Below are 23,018 nucleotides of genomic sequence, written 5' to 3'. Positions count from 1 at the left end.
TAGGGAGATTTCAAAAAAATAAAAAATAGCATTTGTTTTCTGTCTTAAGCTCTTCCAACATGGAATGGGAAGCAAAGATGTACCATTTGTAAGCCCATGATAACAGTCTACAAACCTGTCCAGGAGTCAAAAATCTATCATTGCAGCTGTTAGTCCTCCCAAATTGTCCTCTAGGCTGCTCCTGGAGAGTTGCAGAATTTTAGATATTATAGTATTTCATGATTGGTAATACCGATCCTGGTGATAGGGATCCCCCTCCAAACCCTCTTAGGTCATGGAAGATACTAATTCATCCTTCTGACTGGTCATTAGTTCCAGAGACTTGACCTCCCTTCTCCTTTGTTATGTTTCTTTTAATAAGAACACTTTCTGGAAGCAAGTTCCTGCTTGAGCTTGAAGTAGCACTTCTCACACCTAAAATTCTTGCACTGGACAATTTCGTAGGGCCAATAGACACACAAGTCTTGCCAAGAACAATTTCCATGAAGAGTTCAAAAGTAGTGAATCCCTGGAAGTTCAGAGCAAGCAACAGGACTTGGCCCCCGAATATTAAATGAATTAGGTACACCTATTCTGAAAGCCACATAAAGCGACTGCAAAGTTGACAGGCTATGTTTCTTTTCCCCAGGGCTTTCCTGGAAAGGATGGGTCCTCTGGCCCTCCAGGACCACCAGGACCAATTGTAAGTATTTCCAGAAACTACTGGCATGTACTCTGCTTTCAAGCATTTTACTTCTTTTGAGAGATCTTCTTTTACCAGACCTTTAACCTTGGCAGCCACCTTTGCTGTAGTGTAACAACTCAGCCTTGGCTATAGACCTCTGCCTAAAATATCCTTTAAAAATAATACAACCCTATGGCTGGATCCTTTGATCTCTGAGCCATTTCCCCATGAGATCACCTGCATTGACTTAGTTTTTATTAGACACGAATAAGGCTTGAATTTGAAAGAACTACAACTGATTGGTAGTTTGGAGGCTACTGAAAAAATGTCTTCCCTACTTCTTTGGCAGCTGGGACCAGGAGTGAGCAATGGATCCTGAAGTCTTGTTGCTGAGGGGAAGGGGAGCTCTGTGTGTGTGTCCCTTGCTCCTTCTTGAGAGCCGGCTGTCTTTGATGAGAATGTGGGAGTCCTCACCTTTGCTTTATTTTCCTGCTTCTCTAGGGAATTCCTGGAGCCCCCGGAGTCCCAGGGATCACAGGGAGCGTGGGACCTCAAGGCGCCCTGGGACCACCTGTGAGTATACAGCAGTAGCCAGTCAGGATGGTTGCCCAATCATCCCTCTGGCTTATTAATGTGTTTAAATTTACCAGCATCTCTGTTGGCCAAAAATCCTACTCAATCTTGGATGAATCCATAGGGAACACGGAAGGTCCTAGGATAAAGATTAAAGTCAAACTGTGCACATGTCATGGCTAAAAAGAGTGGGTCCCAACAGGAACTAAGCTTGCTCATTATTTTGTCTTTGGCTAAGTAAAATCAATGCCTTCTTTACAGGGATTGGGTACAATAGCTGTGTGTTGATTAGACCTGTCTCCTGGGGGTGGGGGTGGGAATACACAGCTTGAGAAAGTCAAGGATTAGTGAGAATGGGAATAGATTTATTTTCTAAATTCTACAAGAAAGGCAGAATTTCATGTAAAACATACTCACACATAAACAAATAGTGGTGTTAATAAAAGCATAGTGATTGGAACTGATTACCTCCTATGCCAGTGATGGCGAACCTTTTGAGCTCGGCGTGTCAGCATTTTGAAAAACCCTAACTTAACTCTGGTGCTGTGTCACATATAGAAATTTTTTGATCTTTGCAACCATAGTAAAACAAAGATTTATGTTTTTGATATTTATTTTATATATTTAAATGCCATTTAACAAAGAAAAATCAACCAAAAAAAATGAGTTTGCATGTCACCTCTGACACGCGTGTCATAGGTTCGCCATCACTGTCCTGTGCTGTGCTTCTCATCTCTTAGGTTGGTGTTTAAATGTGATCATGGGAGGGGGGGAGGGGGAAGGGGGAGAAACAAATGAGCCCATGTGCACCTGTTTCCTCCTCTCCTCTGTAAAATAGATAGTTGTCTCACACGGCCTCCAAAGCCACATTTGGCATCTTCCGTGATTCGCACGTTGTTCCTTCTGGTGTAGCTGTTAGTCAGCATTCTGGTATTGTTTGTGATGTGCCAAGTCTGTATCCACAAGCTAAAATAATCAGTATGTGCAGATATTGGTACTACTGCAAACCTGCTGAGAATTTGTGGAACAGTGAAATATGAAGGGTGAGGGTAGGAGAGGTCAATGAATTCTGTTTCTATTGCTGCTATAACAAATCCCCATAGTCCCAGTGGCTTAAAAAATACAAATGTATTGTCTTAAAGTTCTGTAGGTAAGAAGCCTGATGCATGGCTGATCAAGATGTTGGCATTTCTTTTCTGGAGGTTCTAGGAAAGAATCTATTTCCCTGCCTTTTCTAGGTTCTAAAGACTTCCCACATTCCTTGGCTCATGGCCCACTCCATCTTCAAAGCCAGCAATGTTGCATCTCTCTGGACATTCTTTCATAGTCACATCTTCCTCTGAACACAGCCTGGAAAGGTTCTTAGCTCCCAAAAAGGAGCTATGTGACTACATTTGGGCCACCCAGAAAGCCCTAGATAATTTCCTTCTATAACCTCAAGATCCTTAACAAAGTCACATTTGCAAAGTCCCTTTTGTCACATAAGGTAATATATTCACAGGCTCTGGGATTAGGGTATGAACACTTTTTTTTTTTTTTTTTGCGGGGGTGTGGGTTTTTTTCTGCCTACCACAATGAACAAGACAGCAGCAGCTCTCGCTTAGAAAGACACTTCTCTCTCTCTCTCTAGCTATCCAGTCACTTTGCTCTTTATTTTTGTTTCAATAAAATTATTTTATATCCAGAGTCATATTCTAAGCTATAATTTACATGATATATTATCAGGCACACAAACATGCACAAGATCTGAGAATTAAAAATGCCTCCAGATTTTAGCAAACACATCCTAAATTGCACAGCCAAATAAATGCCCTCCTCAGCAGTCACTTCACAAAGCCATATACTTGTTCCAAATACATTGTCATTAAAAATACTTTTATTTCTCAATTATAGTTGACATTCAATATTTTATATTAGTTTCAGGTGGTTAGATAATCATATACTTTACAAAGTGATTCCTCAATATTTCCAATACCCACCTGGTACTATACATATTTATTACAATGTTATTGACTATATCCCCTATGTTGTACTTTACATCCCCATGACTATTTGTAACTACCAATTTGTACTTCTTTTTTTTTTAAAGAGTTGTGTTGCCTAAAGTTTCTTTCACTATATTATTTTTATTTTTATTTTTAAATATATTTTATTGATTTTTTACAGAGAGGAAGGGAGAGAGATAGAGAGTTAGAAACATCGATGAGAGAGAAACATCGATCAGCTGCCTCCTGCACATCTCCTACTGGGGATGTGCCCGCAACCCAGGTACATGCCCTTGACCGGAATCGAACCTGGGACCTTTCGGTCCGCAAGCCGACGCTCTATCCACTGAGCCAAACTGGTTTCGGCACCAATTTGTACTTCTTAATCCCTTTACCTTTTCACCCCTTCCCCCAATTCCCCTCTCATCTGGCAACCACCAGTCCATCCTCTATATCTATGAGTCTGTTTCTGTTTTATTTGTTCACTTAGTTTGTTCTTTAGATTCCACATATGAAGTGAAATCATAAGGTATTGATCCTTCACTTACTGATTTGTTTCACTTAACACAATACCCTCTAGGTCAGTGATGGCGAACCTTTTGAGCTTGGTGTGTCAGCATTTTGAAAAACCCTAACTTAACTCTGGTGCCGTGCCACATATAGAAATTTTTTTATATTTGCAACCATAGTAAAACAAAGATTTATATTTTTGATATTTATTTTATATATTTAAATGCCATTTAACAAAGAAAAATCAACCAAAAAAATGAGTTTGTGTGTCACCTCTGACACGCGTGTCATAGGTTCGCCATCACTGTTCTAGGTCCATCCATGTTGTCACAAATGGTAAGATTTCATTCTTTTTATGGCCGAGTAATATTCTGTTGTATATATGTACCACATTTTCTTTATCCAGTTGTCTATTGATGGGCACTTAGGCTGCTTGGCATTGTACATAAAGTTGCAATGAACATAGGGGTGCACATTTTCTTTCAAATTAACGCCAGAACATTTTAGATCTCTTTTCAAATCACGCTGACAATGGGTCACAGAAAAAATTTTGATTGCTTTGTCTTCACACATCTTTTTTATCCAAAATGATATTACCAAGCATGGTTATACTACACAGAAACATACACTGGCGTATACACACACACACACACACACACACACACACACACATACACACAATGCACATAGTCCTGTCTCCACTGTCTTTTCACTGCAAGTTCATCTATGCAATTGATTCTAGACTATTCCCCACCAGAAAAGAGAATTGAAGCATCATCTCTGCTACAAGGCTCCAGTCTGCTTCCCAGAGTGGGCTCCTGGTAACAAGAATTTATCTTGTTCAATGGAATATTTTATGTAGCCTCTCAGGACCTGTTTCCTAATGCATTCACTTACAAATACTTACTGAGCATCCAGCAGGGTGCAGGGAGCAGCCCCTGGTTAAAGAGGTGTCGGAGACAGTGTGCACTAAATCTCTTTCTGAGAGTGTCACGGGAGAATTGAGGACATCAGAGGCTTTGAGGCATCCTGAAGTGAAACCGGAACAAACCCCCAAACCTCTTTAATTTGTTCATCAACGAACAAATGTATTTGTGCATGACCTAATTTGCATGCCTCAGTCTTACTGACATTACCTAGAACTAGTTTTCCTTAAGCCCCATTGGGTTGCTCCTGAGCCAAGAGGGCTGGGCTGGGAAAGAAGAGGCATTTCTGGGGAACTTGGGAGAGGATAGTGGGGTGTGTGAGGGATAGAGAGGCATGGAATACATTAGGGAAGGAGGATCCCTACCTGCTTATCCACCTGGCCATTTTATAACTCGAGAACAGCCTCTAAATATGGAGCATACAGAAATACCAATAAATGTTTCCCTGGAAATAAAACACTTGTTAGTAATATTATCTTTATTGTTATAAATGAACAGAAAAGGGCCCTTGGTGTGGCATTTTTATCAGAGACAGAAGCCATTTCGTCTGGTTTCATAGACACTGGGTGGGGATGCCACAGTGGGCATTGGGGAGCCTCTCAAAGCCAGTTGTACCCTGAACTGTCCAGCCCAGACTTCTCCCTGTGCTCAGGGCCCCGAGCCACCAGAGGCCTGCTGCCTGCCAGACTGGCGGGCCTGGTAACGCGGGCTCGGTGTCAAGGTGTTAAGGCCATGATTGTTTTCCCATGGATGTCTGTCTAGGAAGGCAGGAGGGAAAGAGACCAAGAAAGACAGACTGCCCCACTGAAAATAGCAACATTTCCTCCAGCCGGTGCCAGGAACACTTGCTTGCAGGTGCTCTGTCTTCAGCCGCTGAATTCCCCAGGCAGACTGTGTGTTGCAGCTGTGATTGCAACTCCTACCTGAGGTTTAGCCACAGGCTAAATCCCATGCCTCCTTGCAGGGGAACAGATGGTGATAAGGACATGGGAGAAGGGGCCATGTGTTTATCTTGAAATCAACATAGGTAGGAGGTCCAGCGCTACGCCATTTAAAGAACCCAATCAGGACACCTGGGTTCTTTCTAGACGTGTTCCTGATATGACTTTGACTAGCTGTGTGAGCCACTAAGCACTTTATCTAACCTCTCAGAACCTCAGTTTCCTAATGCATCCATTTAAAAATATTTACTGAGCAGCCACAATGTGTAGGCACATGAGAGAGATGAGTTCTGAGGGTTATAAAAGGTAACCAAAGTATTTTTCCACCTTCATGGACAATCTAGAGAGAATGGTGTTTTGTTTTTCTGTTTTTATTGTATAAGTACATATACATAAAAGCCAAAAAGTCATAAATACCTTACAAGACAAAAATGTTGTTATGAAAGTTGCATTGAGAGAGAGCGGAGGACAAAGAGAGATGGAGGGGACACCCCTCTGAGCTGAGAGGTGAGGAGCAGCTCCTGATGGAGGCAGCATTTCAATGGGATCTTGCAACACATGTGACTGGCACCTAGAGAGACAGGAAGATGGCATCGTCTACATGAGGAGTGTAGGAAAACAGAAAGCAGGCACAGGGCATCCCCCTGTCTTTTGTCCATTTCAGTATTTTTCAACTCTTTCTCTTTGCAAATTTTATTTCAAGCCATCCTCATTTCTCACCAAGATTATCACAAGAAGCTCTAGCCCTGATCTAGTCCATTCCCAGCTGCCAGAAGATCTGTCTAGAACAACACTGATGTGTTATTCCCTGGCTTGAATATCCTCACTGAATCCCTGTCCCCAGAGGATAGATCCCAATGATGTAGCCAGATGTGCATGGCCCTCTCTTTCCCCTTCAACTGTATCTCCCATCATCCCTTTGCTTGAAGTTGTCATCCCTAATTATTTAAAGTTCTCCAAATATATGCCATACTGTTTTACCTTTCTCTTTTCCTTTTTTTTTTTTTGCCCTTGGGATGCTCTTGCATTTGTCTGGGCTGTTTTTTTCTCATTTCTCCTGGCTATTCTCTCCTTAAAACTGCACTTCCTGTGTGAGGTCACCATCACCTCTTCAGGCCGAAATACTTTGTCAGTGTTCATCCCTCCACTAACATGATAGGTCTTTGAGTGCAGAAATGTTATCACACTCATGTTTTTATTGCTATACTCCAGCTCACATCATAGAGGGTACTTAATAAGTATTTGTTAGAAGAAAGAATGAAGGCATGTTTGCGTTCCAGTTAGGCTGCTGTTCAAGGGCATTTTAGAAGATGATTCTTATAGATTGGGGGCCAGTCCTTGGAAGAACCTTGAGAGCTGAGCGAGGATGTTTAGATTTTACTGAACAGACATCTTTAATATGTGGGACTTGGACCATGAAATTATTCCTCTTCCCTTCAGCACTAAAATTCTGTGAATCTATGAATGTAGCTACTGTATTTTTCTTTTCTTTATATTTCAAATGTTCCTGAAACGAAAGAGAAATGTGCCACTTTTTCTGGCCTATGTCTGCAGGGAAGATGTGTTTTCCCTCAAAGCATACTTTGGTGGAATTATGGGCCTTCACTTGCTCAGGAATTTTTATTTTGTTTTACTTTACAAAAATCAAAGGAAAGATGTCAGAGAAGTTGGAATAAAACTAACTTCTTGCCATATAGATATTTCCCTAAATGGACCTTCCACTGAGACTGCCTGGCTGTGTCCTGTAGCTATTTCATATCAAGCATAGTGAGGCTGAGTTTGAGAAATTTCAGACCAGATTAAACAGATCCATCCCAAAGGCCTCATTTATCTTATCACTTAGGTTTGCACAGCAATTTCTGTTTCTGAGTTTCTAGCTAGTCCATTTAACCAATGATAGCTAGCCATGGAAATGTCCAATAGTGTATCGGTAAAGAAATAAAAACACTCAAGGTGAAATTAAAACACTCAAGGTAAAATAATTTGAGCTAAAACTTAATTCTGAATGACTAGAGTTAGGTTGCGGGATTTATGGTTGATTTTTAAGTTATTATTTCATTAGGAAAAATATGATCTTCACTGGAATAGGAAATAGTGGCTAACAAGTTTATTGGGTATTCTCTTTTGAGACAGTGTGCTGGAGAGTGCATGGATTTAGGAGCCTGGCTGACTGGGTTCTGGTCCCAGCTTTTCCATTGTATTATTGTGTGACCTTGGGCAAGTTATTTAACATCTTGATGCATCACTTTCCTTATATGTACAATGGAAATAATATGTCGTAGGGCTGTTATAAAGAACAAATGAGTTTATCTTAGAGGTGTCTTATAAGGATTAAATGAATTAGTTTTATAGGACTGTTATGAAGGTTAAATAATACACGGAGAACAGTGCTTGGGGCCTGGTAAAGCAGCTTAAATATTAACAACTAGCATTTACAGTTTCTTAATATACTAAAAATGGGGAATACTTACTTATTTTTGTTTGCTAATTTATGTTTTAGTGTTTCACATAATGCTTGAAAAGCTGGTTCCATTAAAAATTTACTTGTGGTGACACAAGTAGCTCTTTTCTCCACTTAAACCTACTGCCTCTTTAGGGATGTGCCCATTTGTAGAGCCTAAGGTATGGGAGAAGAGGACACAGTCAGTACATTTATTTCCCAAAAGAATGGGGGTGAGGAGGGGTGCCTCATATATCTTCCTTTTGCAAAAAGTTTTAATAATGAAAATTGGGTACTTTTTAACAGAATCAGCTCTTTTTCTAATAATCTAGAATGTCCAGTACCTTAATATGTCTTAAATATTTAATCAAGGCAGTTAAAATGAAGCATAGATTGGCCTGTCATCCAGATTTGAAATGAAAATTAGCCATTCATTCATTTATCCATTCAGCACATATTTTTGAGCATTTGACATGTCCTAAACATAGTCCTAGGAACTGGGGTTACCGAAGTCCATCAGCTACACAGACTGTCTTATGGAACTCACATGCTGGCAGGGGTCACAAGTAGTGAGGATCTGCTTTCTTTGAAGAGGTCAAGATATATCTTGCAAGCCCAGCTTTGATATTTTTCATTAGTTTCTGTCCCTGGTGTTACCTCGTTCCAAATAATGACTGCATTATGAGATACTGACATGTTAGTTCTGTAAGGGACCCCAGAGACCATTAAACTTAATGGCCTCATCTTACAAAGAAACTCAGAGAGTTTAAGTGGCTTGCAGATCCCATGTTTTACACCCTTTTTTTCCAAAGTATTAGTATGAAAATTTTAAAACCTACACAAAATTGCCGTAACCGGTTTGGCTCAGTGGATGGAGCGTCAGCCTGCGGACTCAAGGGTCCCAGGTTTGATTCCGGTCAAGGGCATGTACCTTGGTTGTGGGCACATCCCCAGTAGGGGGTGTGCAGGAGGCAGCTGATCCATGTTTCTCTCTCATTGATGTTTCTGACTCTCTATCCTTCTCTGTAAAAAATCAATAAAATATATTTTAAAAAAACCTACACAAAATTGAAAAAATTTAGTGTGAACACCCATATGCCCAACACTATGATTCTACTATTATGTGTATGAGTGTGTGTATATCTATAATAATAAAACTGTAATATGCTAATTAGACCAGATGTCCTTCTAGACATCCTTCTAGATGACCTTCTGAATGAAGCCTGGGCTGCGAGGGCTGAGGCAAGATTACTGTTAATGAATCAAGATTTTGGAGAAGATACTGAGTTTGGTTTGTGACTTGTTGAGATTGTGGTAATAACGGAGCAGCCTGACAGCATGGCAGATTTCATCTATAAATGTCATCATCCACTATCTTCTGGGTAGAGACTATAAAAATATTGTCCAATGAATCACTCTCATTACACTGTCTCAGAATTGAAACAAAAAGATGAAATCTTTCTGAAGACACATGTTTTGCATTATAAGTGTAATTTCATTGCAAAAACATTTTAAAAAGCCATTGGTTTTCAGTCAAAAGTTTTACAGTTATGATAGTTTCTTACGGGTCAAAGAGCAGCTAAACCACAAAACGAAATAATAATTTAGCTGAGAGTCCGTGTTCATTGGAGCTCCCATTATCAGGGTGGTAGAATCGTGTGCTATTAAAAGCACAGTGAGGCTGTGGGATTTCACAGACCTCATCTCTTACTTGAACTCTTAGGTGAGAAGATCTTTTCCTTCCTTTCAGAGCTATTCTTTAAGAAATTGAAACAGCTTAGCTCCTCGGCAGAGATTTGTGAAATAAGTTATGAAGCATCAGTTGAGCACAATTCATAGACTGGTGTTTAGTGTGGAATGATATGAGTGACCTATTCAGTGAAATGATATATGTTACAAAGCAGTGTTGCTGCATGATCCCAGTTTTTTATTAAAACATACTTACTTTGTGGAGCTCGGCCATGGGGACTCAGGGGTTGAGCATTGACCTATGAACCAGGAGGTCACAGTTTGATTCCCAGTCAAGGCACATGTGGGTTGCGGGCTTGATCCCCAATGTGGGTGGTGCAGGAGACAGCCATCATTGATGTTTCTCTCTCTTTCCCTCTCTCCCTTCCTCTCTGAAATCAATAAAAATCTATTAAATTTTTTTTAAAAAGCATACTTTTTCGAGGGTATTCTGTAAGTGAAATAAGCTAGTCAGAGACAGACAAATACAATATGATATTTTTTATATGTGGAATCTAATGAATAAAATAAAACAAGATAGAAAAAGACTCATAGATAAAAAGAAAAGACCGACAGCTGTCAGAGGGGGAGGAGATTGGGGTGCTGGTTGAAAATGGTGAAGTAGGATTAAGCAATCCAAATTGCTAGTTGCAAAATAGCCACAGAGATAGAGATTACAGCCTAGGAAATATAGTCAGTAGTATCGTGACAACTGTGCATGGGGCCAGGTGGGTACTTGAAGCAGCGGTTGAGGGACCACTCTATAAAGTACATGATTTTCTAGCCCCTTTGCTGTACCTCTGAAATTAATACAGAATAATCCTGAATGGAAACTGTAATTGGAAAAAATACTTTGTAAAAAACAACAACATACAGTGTCTCTGCATTAAAAGTCTGGATTCCTCCAACGTTTAAAAGAATTATTTCTGCTTGGTGGGTTGCTGTTTGTTTATCACTGTTGTTGTGTGTCTGTTTTTGCTGCAGAATTACTGGCACTAAGAAAATTTCTTAATAAAATAAGATGTTTTTAATGCATGGCTAAGTGCAGTGTTACAAGTAACTTGACAATTTAAAATTTTACAGGGTGTTCCTGGAGCAAAAGGAGAGCGAGGAGAACGAGTAAGTCTAACTCTGTTTACCAATCAGAGCTAACTGCACACCTTCCATTGCATACACCTCACAAAGCATCACCATTTACTATCAGGATCATTCAGTGCTCTTACAGTCCTGTGGTCGGCAAACTGTGGCTCGCAAGCCACATGGGGCTCTTTGGCTTCTTGAGTGTGGCTCTTCCTAAGCCTTAGGAGTACCCTAATTAGGTTAATAACAATGTACCTACCTATATAGTTTAAGTTTAAAAAATTTGGCTCTCAAAAGAAATTTCAGTCGTTGTACTGTTGATATTTGGCTCTGTTGACTAAGGAGTTTGCCGACCACTGTCTTAGACCATTTCTTCTCCCCTCACTCCCTCCTCAACTCATGTGACCACGAACCCATTTTTAAGTGGAAACACCTTGTGGGCTGGAAGTCCGGAGAGCTGGTTACTAGTTGCCGATCTGCTACCATCCAGCTAGACGACCTTTGGTCCATTTCTTTAAGGAAAAATAGAGAGACTTAAACTCATCTAACTCACAAAGTGGATTTGATCAAGAAATTACATAATGCACGGGAACATGCTTCAGAAAAGTAAAAGCTCTATACAGATGCCAAGGAATAGAATGGGACTCATGTTTTTCCAATATTGGCACCCAGAAAGACAATGGCAGGCACAGGATCAAAGAACATAAATCAGCTTATTTTAGGGATCTTATCAGTCCTTTGAGAATTTGTGCAGCTGCTAATATAATTGTGCTGTTGGCTATAGTAGAAATAGCAGTGACCTTGGGCTCATCCAGTTACCTCTGTGTAACCTTGGGCAATGTGTTTAACCCCATTTGTCTATAAAATGGGTTTAACACCTTTCTTCTGAGTTGCTATTTGTATTAAATAAGCCACTTCTTGAGCAAGTGCTGCATTTTATAAGCTCCTAAGAGCTGTAAATGAGGCATTGAATATTCATATGGATTTGTTTCAGAACTACTAAAGTTTTTAGAATCTGGGACCAGGCAGGCTTACTTGAGCTCTTTAGGTTAATAAGAAACCCAGCATCAGGAATGCTGAACTGCTTACTCCTTCCCTGCGTGTACCATAGTGTCAATCCTACCTGGTGCTTGGAGCCAAAGAGCCTAGGCGGGAACAGTGGGTCAAGTCCGGTCTCTACCTGGAAGTCTTGCCATGGGACTGGGCTTGTGGCTGAGAGTCAGGAGTCTGCTTCTCTTCTCATCCAGGGTGACCTGCAGTCTCAGGCCATGGTGAGAGCAGTGGCGCGCCAGGTGTGCGAACAGCTCATCCAGAGTAAGTGCCCTGTAGTGACTGATGCTTCCTCTTACTCATCCCCGTGAGTGTGACCATGAAGGAAAACACCTCTAAAGCTATGGGTTCGTGCAGACGTGTAAGCTTTACAGATGTCCATCCCTGAGCCATCTAAGAGCTCATTGCAGGTTACCCCAGATTTCTAGGCTGATGGTACCGACGCCAAATTCCTCTGTGACATTTGCCCAAGAGTTCCCTGCTTGCCCAGATAGATTTAACATGACTGCCCAGATCAGATCTTTTATTCCTTCCTCATCTCCCCGAATGGATAGATTTTTTTCTCAAGTACTCAACACATGTAAGCTGCCAGACTGAGGCATCAGAAGCTACCTTCAAAAAGATGACACATTTTAAAAATTATCTTTATTGTTGAAAGTATTACACATGGCTCTTTTTCCCCCATTACCCACTCCACCCTGCTCCTACTCCCTCCCCAGACCTTTACCACAAAAGAAGATTCGTAGTGTTGATTTCTATTCACTCACTAGCTTTAAATCAGCGCCTCCTTCTTATTCATTTCTTTTGGCTAACCCAAGGTCCTCTCCTTCATTATTTAAGATTTATGCCTAAACACACACACACACACACACACACACGTGGACAATCTTCATGAGATATTTGATACGATACTTGTGCTTTATGCCAAAAATTATGCTGGGATACACTTGGTATGACACCTGTCCCATTTTTTTTTACTGTAAACCTGAACTTTTCCACAGTCCAGTATTTCAATTACTGATTTCTGCTCATTCACTTACTAACTCATCCATTTTGCACATTTCCATCCTGGCCACTGACTATATTTTGTCTCAATAATCTAACTGGAGGGCCCTTCTCTTTGCCAATAATTTGTTCAGTTCCAGGCAGATCTGAGGCCAAGTAGAGATGAAATATTCCTTTCAAACCCCGCCAGCTCTAGTCCTATGTTGTCAAGCCCTCCACCCCATAGAGTCCTCTACCTCCAGGGCTGACATCACCTGTGTTGCTGCCTTAACAGCTTTGAGGTTATATTTAATTTAACCCAGGGAAGTCTGGGAGTTCCATGAGTGCATGAGAAGGTCCTAATGGCAGGGTCCAAAGTTCCAAATGTAGCAGATAGAACCAGATCTCCCCTTGGGGGAGGCATGGGATAAAGGTCTGCATGAGCTTGGGAGAGGTTTCATTAAGACAGAAATCTCAGGACAAGTGAGTACAAAGCTACCCTCTTCGGGCATGGTAGTAATGCTCCCTATATTTTAACTTTAATTAATTTTATATTATATTGCCCAAACTGAATGTGTGTGAGAGAATTTGCCAGTTAAATGAAACTGTTCATGTTTAATGCCAAAATAAGATCTTTAAAAAAACACAATACATTATAAAAGGGAAATTGAACAGACAGAATGCATTCATGCCTTAGCTGGTTTGGCTCAGTAGATAGAGTGTCGGCCCATGGACTGAAGGGTTCCCAGTTCGATTTTGGTCAAGGCCATGTATCTTGGTTGCAGGGTTGATCCCTGACCCCAGTTGGGGCATGTGTGGAAGGCAACCAATCTATGTATCTCTCTCACATTGAAATTTCTCTCTCTGTCTCTCCCTCTCCCTCCCACTCTCTCTAAAAATCAATGGAAAAATATCCTTGGGTGAGGATTAACCAAAAAAAGAATAGATCCAAAGCTAACCTGTATCTTGGGTTATTTTGTAGGTTTCTCATTTCAAGTATTTTTCAATGTAAATGAGCAGATATTTATTTTAAGGAAACCTAAGGGTTAAATCCTAATATGACTCACTAACCAGAGTATGTAGAGGATTTCACAATAGTTGTTGTCTTAGTCCAGTGTAGAATAAAAGTCTTGTATAAATATATGATTTTTTAAAACATGCACTAAAAAGGAGAGTTTAAAATTGAGTTTTTCCCCGAGGGAATTCTCAGATTCTTGTGAACAACTTCTAGGAAATGGAAGCCAGCAGGGTTAGACAAGAACACAGGAATAGGGCTGTGAGACAAGGAGGCCCTGCCTGTCTGTGCAGTGGCAAGAGAAAGAAATGGGAGAGATTGTATGACCAAGACTCAACCAACCTACCCAGAGGCCGTATTTCTGACACCTCAGCCATCTTTCCACACTGCTTCCGGTTTCTCCTCAGTTCACCCCTCAGAACTTGATTTACCAGTGAGCATATAAATCCTCATATTCTCAGTTAATTGGTTTTTTGTCCAGAGCTGGTCAGCACAATTATGCTAGGGAAGGTTGTATGGGACACTGTGAGGCCAAAGCGATGACAGCTAGAGGAGTGCTAGAGGACATCCCCTTGTCAAAGGAAGAAACTGAACAAGTAGATGCAGAAATGTCTGGCCACACCCAACATGCATGGGCGTGCCTGCTGATGGCCCCCCGGAGACATCAGGAAGCCAATCCTAGTTACAGTCACGGTCCTCTGCTGAAGAATGCTTGCATATATTTTAGCAGTAATCCCTCTAAAAATGGTTACTGTTCTCAAGCTTGAACGTTTGAGAAGGGATAAGAAATAGTTAGCTAGGAAATTCATTTATGTGGGGAAAGCTTGACTCCTCATGATGCTAGAAAAAGTGCTTGCTACCCTGAGGCATTATGATTATCAAGCACTTTATTAATCTATACTTCTACTTATTAAACTATATCCTTCCAGGCATAACCGAGTTAAGCTACTATGGGAGAGAAAGCTAGGATTTGTGTGTTTTTTTAAATGAAGCTAGTGGGAGTTTTTGCAGCTGGGACCCAAGTAAAGGTTCTTGCAAAAAACGCTTGGCAGCAAAGAGATGAGTTGAAACAACGCTTGTCTGGGGATTTGTGAGACAGAGGGTGGAGCAGACTTTGTGGGCTGGAAAAAAAAAGACCACTTGGGGGGGAAATTGCTGGAGAAAAGGGGCAGCTGGGTGAGGATTTAGGGGGTCAGACACATGCTGGGGGTGAAGATAAAATTTATGACTTCTGTTCAAATGATGTTTACTGAGATGCTGACATGAGCTGTGGAATTCCAAACACATGAGATGCGACTTGAATACAATCCAGCTGTTAATATCATCCAAAATAAAATGTACAACTTTTTACTTTGGAAATCGACATATTTCAGAGGGGTGTGCTTTCCCCCTGCATGGGCCTCTGACAGAATTGTTCGGAGCCTTGACAAGTCTTCTCTTTGTGTGATAGGTGATTGAAAGCTGTTTTTGTCCTTCCTGTCTCAGGTCACATGGCGAGGTACACAGCCATCCTCAACCAGATTCCCAGCCACTCCTCATCAGTCCGGACCGTCCAGGGACCTCCTGGGGAGCCTGGGAGGCCGGGCTCACCTGGAACTCCTGGTGAACAAGGACCTCCAGGTACCCCAGGCTTCCCAGGAAATGCAGGTGTGCCAGGAACCCCAGGAGAACGAGGTAAGCTGGGCCACTCCCCTGACTGAGTGCCATGAAGCAGAGCCTAACAGAGGTGCTTATACCATGCTAATGTCCAAAATAATGGACCTAATTAATTTTACCCCATCTATTCTGCAGCTTCCTATTTATCCCAAGGTTGAAAACATTGAGTAATCTACAAAGTGCTTATCAAGAGCCACCTCTGCTTGTATGAAAAAAAGAGGACCAGAATCCCCAACCCACCTCTAAGAGGCTTTCGTGTGAATGAGAGAATGATGTCCCCTCTAGAGGGAGGAATTAAGAAAAGATGCCCCTTCCAGGTAGAAGAATCAGAAAGTAGTGCCCTCTCTGGACCTAAATGGCATTGCATATAAGTCATGGCAAGCAGAGAGCTGGCTTCCTGGGTCTGGTGCAGGACTCACAGTGGGCAGCAGTCAGTGGCAGCCCTGAAGGAGTCATGAGGCAAAGGGTCAGATGGTTCACATAAGCCTATGCAGAACATGGCAGCTCTAAACTTCCAATAAATACTGTTTATGGTTTATCTTTCTATAATATGAGGCAGTATTTTATTTACTTATTTAATAGGCCAATGTTTTATATTTCCTACTAAAGTTTCTTTAAAATAGAGCTTCTACTTAGCCCTTTCTTCTCCCTTTACAGGTCTTAACAGGATTGTATAATAAGATCAAAGAGATGTGGGGAATTGGGCTAGATATGAACTACAAAGAGAGTGATGGGAAGAGAGGCAACTGATAAAAGCATTTTCTAAGTCACAATTTATAGAGTGTAGTTCTGGGCAAAAACTAATTGCCTCTCTGCTCTGTGAGTCATGTTGCTTTTTGTGAGATGGGTAGGATAGAGTCTTTTTATAAAATCTGGGATGTGAACTGCAGATTACAAAGATACTATTTCACATCCATTCTTGCTGCATGCCAACAGGCCAAGTGCATTTCTGCATCTGCACTTCTGTGCCCATTGTTCCTCCTTTGGAAGTTTTCTGTCTTCTGTACCTCCTACTCTGAGTTCAAGGCTCAGCCTAACCCACCTCATGGGTGAAGTTGGCTTGATCACCCCAGACCACAAATATCTCCTTCTCTGAATCCCTGATGTCCTGACTGTTTCCTCCGCCCCCTGGTCTCCCCAACCCCCGATTTTAGCACCCATCAGGTATTGGTGAACCACTGGAATTCTGGGAACAGGGATCAGGTCTGAATTGCTTTGCACATCATAAGTACTCACTAGATCAGTGATGGCAAACCTTTTGAGCTCGGCGTGTCAGCATTTTGAAAAACCCTAACTTAACCCTGGTACCGTGTCACATATAGAAATTTTTTTATATTTGCAACCATAGTAAAACAAAGATTTATATTTCTGATATTTATTTTATATATTTAAATGCCATTTAACAAAGAAAAATCAACCAAAAAAATGAGTTCGTGTGTCACCTCTGACACGCGTGTCATAGGTTTGCCATCACTGCACTAGATCATTGTTGTGTTGACTGAGACCCGAATATGATTCTCCTTTCTGAGGGCTTTTTCTGTGCAAGGGCACTGAATCAGCAGATATGGAGACAGGCATAGTTTCCTCGCAGGACACCAGAGATCTGGCAGCCAGGAGGGTGGCCACCTCTGGCAGCAGCTCATGGTGTTGGTGATGGGCCAGCTGTGACTCAGGGAGCTCAGAGCCAGCACCTGAGTCAATCTCAGCAAATCCCAAGTTGTCTGTGTTCTTTTTGGAAGTCCTATCTTTGTTCTTGCCAGGCTGTGTTTCTTGCTCTATAGGAGCCTTTGAATGCTTAGACCAGGGGAAATCAACCAGGAGTTCTCAGTGGCCCAGGCAACCCTTGAAATAGGAATTTCCATGATGTAATTTTCTTACCTACACATCTACCTATGTATAAAAGGCTAAGTGACCAGCCGACCAGCTGACTGGCCAGTACATATAACACATACTGACAACCAGGGGCAGACGCTCAACACAGGAGCTGCTGAGTTGCAGTGACTTGGCAGTGATGCACCCTGGAACCAGAGAGGAGGGAGCCGGATTCCTCGAGGGGCCGCACGATTCCACCTTTGGCTATGGGTTATGTTGTTGCGGGGGCACTGTCACCCCAAATCTGGTTTACTGATGAGCTGTAGTGACTTGGCAGTGGTGGTTCTCGGTGACACACCCCGGAGAATGTGCATGAATCTGTGCACTGGGCCACTAGTAGATATGTATGCTCCTAAAGGGTACAGTAGACAAGCAAAATCCTGAATTTCACAAATACATGGAGGATGAGAGTAACACAGAATGTGAGATACCCTTTAAGCCTGAGGGAAGGTGATTTTATTTGATCACCAACTGAGGGGTATGGGGTTTAAGGTTGGGGTTTTATAGGCCAACAACCCCAAAATAATGTATAAGAGGAATCATCCATTTAAAGATTTTCATGTTTAAGTTGTATATCCATAACAGCTGGGATTCATATCTGGTTTATTTTGAACAATAAATCAGCAAACATTTACTGAGCACAGAGTTTATGCAAGACTTTTGTCTTGGCAGTATGTGAGATAATACTATAATCGTGGCTTTCCCTTTTAGACACCAAATGTATCTGCCAATATTGTGGTTTGGATAGAGGATATGAAGCGTTTCTGAATGTATGAGCTGGGAGAAGATAAATGCGAACTGAATTTAGAGGAAGACATCACGTGGCCTTTGATAGAAAGGGTGCTAGCATTTATCAAGCAACTATTTGATAAACTACCAGTTGCTTAGCACATTATTAATGCTCATAAAAGTCTAATGAGATCAATATTTGTCCCATTTTTAGGTGAAGAAACTGAGGCTCAACTGATTGTCAATTGTCCATGGTCACGTACCTGAACAACAGGGGCCCCAGATTTGAATCTAGATCTGTGTGATTCCAGAGTATCTGTGCTTGCTCCATTCTGCCCTGTTGCTACCTTTGAATCATTACTTAGTGGGTGTATCACAGATGAGAAGTCAGAACTGTGCAGCATCTGGAGAATGCTCTTGTCTTCTAATAACTACATTTCAAAACATGTGAATAGCCCAGCCAGCATGGCTCAGTGGTTGAGCATTGACCTATGAACCAGGAAATCATGGTTCGATTCCCAGTCAGGGCACATACTGGGTTACAGGCTCGATCCCCAGTGGGGGGCATTCAATTATGACTCTCTCTCATCATTGATGTTTCTATCTCTCTCTCCCTCTTCCTTCCTCTCTGAAATAAGATATATTTTAAAAAATGTGAACAGCTGAGCTTATCAGAGTGTCACAGTGGACTGTGGTTGTGCTATTTGAAAGCTCCTTGTGAACTCTGTTCTGCTGTATCTGGATAGCTGTGGGCATCCATTACCTGGCAGATGACCTCCCTGGAGATGAAGCCAGGTGATCTGTTGGATAAATATGAATGTGATCAAAACATTTTTTGTTGTTCTTTGAGGATAAAATCCCTGAAGGACTTAAAAGTTGAAAAATTATTTCTCTCAAGCCTTTCCCACCACAGGTCAGAAAGGAATCAGCCCTAGTCTGGTCGCCGTAAGTCAATGACAAGCCCTTTCAGAGACACAGAAATGGCAGTTAAGGCAGAGAAAGGCTGCACACACTAAAGCTAACCCTGCATCTCTCATGCTCATGCCATGGCTTGCTGTAAGTCAACAAGGCTGAGAAGTCTAGGGAGAAAACTGGGTCCCAGATTCATTCAGAGCTGAGAGAGAGAACTAATGTTCTTACGTTCCATATTCCCGTGGTTGAAAAGAGCTGTTGGCACTGACGATACATTTGGCAGAAAACGTTGGTCACAAGTTCAGAATTAGAGCATAACAGTTGTGAGCCAGGAATGCCTCGTTGGTAAGCATTTGTGAAACTTCTTAATGACCCTTGGATCCTGGATTAATTTCTGGAAAAATTATCTTTATGGGAAAGATTAACTTGATTAAAGAAAGAGGGCTGGTGGAGCTCTCATAATAATTTGCTGGTTGTTCCTTAAATATTTACAAGTCTTCCCTGTGATGTTGTGTTATGTTTGATAATGTGTTGCATGAGACATCTTTTCATTGCTGTTAAAAATGTGCTGAAATACATGTTTGCCTTCTTCCTCCCCTGCTTCCCCACCCCCTGCCTCTCATCTCCTGAGACGAAGTCCAGACAAAGATAGAGTTTTCTCTTTTCTCACCCGATAATGATCTGGTGAAGTCCATTTTGAATCGCCTTTGGAACAAGACCTTTCCCTGAAGGTTTGATGGATTATGTTTTCCTAACATACGGTAACTTTTAAGACAACGAGTACTCCTCTTTGTATCATCTTTTATTTTGTAGAGGCTTTTTTATTCTTACTACAAAGGGACTCTACATTCATCATGGTTGCAGAGAGAAGCTCTATGTATTAGTGATCTATGATTATGTAACAAATTATCCTAAATCTTAGCACTTAAAGAAAACAAAAGATATATGATGATGGTTTTTGTGGGTTAGGGACTCACAGTAGTTTAGCTGGATGGTTCTGGCTCAGAGTCTTTCGTGAGTTCGAAGTCAAGACGTTAGCCAGGCCTACAGTCACCTGAAGGCTGGACTGGATCTGGCAGACCTGTTTCCAAGATGCCTCACTCACAGTGCTGTTGGCAGGAGCCTTGGGCCCTCCCTGACTGCTCCACTCACATTGAGCCTGAAAGGGCTGGGTCCCTCCACAGGGTGCTTGAGTGGTCTCGAAATATGATGGCTGCTTTCCTCAGAGCCAGTGATCCAAGAGAGACAGCAGGGAGGAGTTCACAATGCCTTTTTTTCTATATAAATATATTTTTATTGATTTCAGAGAGGGAGGGAGAGGGAGCCTGCAACTGGGGATGTGCCTTGACCAGGCACCAAACCATGATTGACTAGTTCATAGGTTGACCCTCAACCACTGAGCCACGCAGGTGGGCCACAATGCCATTTTTGACTGATCTCAGAAGTCACAAGCTTTTACTTTTAGCATATTCTACTAGGAGGGAGTCACTAAGCCCAGCCACACTCAAGTTGAGGAGAATTAGGCTATCCATTTCGAAGAGAGGAAATATCACAGTATTTGCGACTATGTATTTAATCACACTCTTCCAGATTGAATCAAGGTTTCTGGCCTTGTGCTAGGACAGGGCAATTGCTTTCATTCCTAAGAATCATTTCCAAGCAGTCTGTCTCCTAGGACACCTGTGAAGGGTTGGCTCACTCTGTGTCCACCTGTTTTCACTATTTAAATGGGTATTTTTCTCTCCCAAGTCCTTTAAATTATTCAAATACCAGATGTAGCTTTTTAGAGGGAAATGTAAGATTAGATTGAAGGACCTTGAAAGAGTAGCACCTACTGAAAGCATGTTATTGTAGACTGTTTCTGTATGCATGCTCCTGGAACTAATTGTAGTCAGGATAAGATCATTTTCCAAATAACACAAAGAATGACTTTTAAGAAGCAATTGACAAACTAAAATTACCATCAAATTGTGTCCCCACCTTCTGTACTTAGTAGAATATGACTATTACAATAACAAAAAGCTGTAACCAGTATTTTATCTTCTTTTTGCCATGAAAGCTAATGTCATTGTTTCTGTAGCTTAACAATTTTTTGAAACCCTTAATTGGAAGGTCTGTGTAGAAGGTCTTAACAGCTTCCTCACATTGGACTTCAGTCACTGTCTGGGGTAGTGGGCGTTGTGCTAGAAATAGCCCTCAAGGTTAATGCCATTTCAGTAAGATATCTTTGTGTGGTCCTGGTTCATATTTTCTAATCAGCTTCACGTCAAGTATGTGCCCTTTGCTCTAGCCAAACTGAATGGCACAGTGCTCAGCTTTTGCTGCATAACAACAAACCGCAAACATCTCAGTAACACACAACAATAAATATTAGTTCTCATCACTTGTCTGTGGGAGGTGGGACAGCTCTGCTCTACTGGGGCCCTGGCTGGAGTAGGGGATCGCTCCCCATTCTCCTTGTGACAATGGCTAAAACAAAACAGAGCAACCCAACTTCTCAATCATATCTCACACCTCTGTTCTTGTCTTTGCCACTAATACCTCACTAGCGAAAGCAAATCACTTGGCTAACCCTAAATCTATGAGTAGGGACATGCATGAGTCCATAGAGTGGGAATGGGTGTATAATTCTATTGCAAAGTAGTAAAGAATTTAGACCATTAATTCAGTTTACTAGCGTTCTTTACACATGCCTTTTCCTTTCCTACCACACTCAACGCTAACCCCGTTGTGTCCTGTTTTTATATCTCTTCTTGGATTATCCCATGCTCTTCCCACTCCCCAGAACCCGCTTTCTTCCTCTGACTCATTCATACTCAAGCTTCAAAATTCATTTCAAGAGTCACCTCTGCCAGACCACTGCTTCCTCGCAATGTTTTATTTGTTTGGCCAGTGTATTTGTTGTTGCTACTCTGCTTTCTTCCAGCTGAATTAGACTGAGTAAGATCTTCCTCATCTGGGCTTCTCTGTCCCCAGGCACATGGCTCCAATCACTGCATTTTCCCATTACACTGCGATTGTTGATGTACCAGTAATTACGAGCAGTCACACTGCAAACAGATGCACAGGTTTGGTGTGCATGGATGAGCCCTGCACTCATCGTCTCCTTTCCTCTCTCCTTCTCCCTTTAAAGCTTCTATTCTCCCGCCTTCGTTTCCCTCCTTCCTGCTGCACTTCCTCCCCTCACTGCCCAAATGTCAATGTGTCCGATTTAGATGTCTGTGGTCAAAAGACCAAAGGACCTCCTACCTACATTACTATGGTGCAAAAACCTAAAGTGTAAACTATTCTGTTGTCTTGATCTTGATCTGGTTAGTAGGTTCCTTTGACCACTGGATAGCCCACTAGGTAGAAATATGATTCAGCACATTTCCTCTGGCTTTTCCGTGTTTATTGGTGGTGTTAACCTTCACAATAACGAATTGTACTGCTTGGTTGCACCCAGCAGGGGCAGATCTGAGCTTAGTGGGGCCTGAAGCTTAACCAGTTCGGAGTTCTTCTTTAAGGAAAACTGTATAAAGTCAGAAACAAACAAAAATAATTAGGTAGCAGGTATTTGAAGAGGGGCCATATCCAAACTCGTTGGTGTGATGCACATAGCTTGTCATAAGGAGGCTTAACCTGGCCTCTTACTCTACCACTACCCACCTTGCAGCTGCCAAAGCCATACCCAACTGGTTCCCCAGGCAAACCTTTGCACATGTGCTTCTATTTGCCCCCTTTTTACGTGGCCAATCCCTGTTCTTCAAGACTTTCATATCATGGGTCAGCTATACTGGAAAGCCATCTACAATTCCCTACCGATGCCTCAGTTCTGTGCTCTCATATTTTGCAGCTACCCTCACACTGCATTACAGCTACTCATTTGTCTGTTTCCCCTGTGACATAGTGACCTGCCACAGACACGGAGGGTGCATTTGACCCTAAATTCTCAGTGCCTGATATCGGGACTG

General features: G+C 41.8%; 1 protein-coding gene across 4 annotated transcripts in view; it reads left to right on the top strand.

The window, feature by feature from the left end:
* The window catches only part of COL14A1 (collagen type XIV alpha 1 chain), a 178,020-nt gene that overhangs the window by 143,092 nt on the left and 11,910 nt on the right, over positions 1 to 23,018 (top strand). For all 4 annotated transcript variants that reach the window (XM_059671813.1, XM_059671814.1, XM_059671812.1 and 1 more), the window contains exons 41-45: positions 629 to 682; positions 1,166 to 1,237; positions 10,851 to 10,886; positions 12,095 to 12,161; positions 15,382 to 15,570. In XM_059671813.1, the coding sequence (XP_059527796.1) occupies positions 629 to 682; positions 1,166 to 1,237; positions 10,851 to 10,886; positions 12,095 to 12,161; positions 15,382 to 15,570 (418 nt within the window). The remainder of the gene's footprint in view (positions 1 to 628; positions 683 to 1,165; positions 1,238 to 10,850; positions 10,887 to 12,094; positions 12,162 to 15,381; positions 15,571 to 23,018) is intronic.

Source organism: Myotis daubentonii, chromosome 17, assembly GCF_963259705.1.
Source record: "Myotis daubentonii chromosome 17, mMyoDau2.1, whole genome shotgun sequence".
NCBI lineage: Eukaryota > Metazoa > Chordata > Mammalia > Chiroptera > Vespertilionidae > Myotis > Myotis daubentonii.
This window is presented reverse-complemented; position numbering and strand designations above follow the sequence as displayed.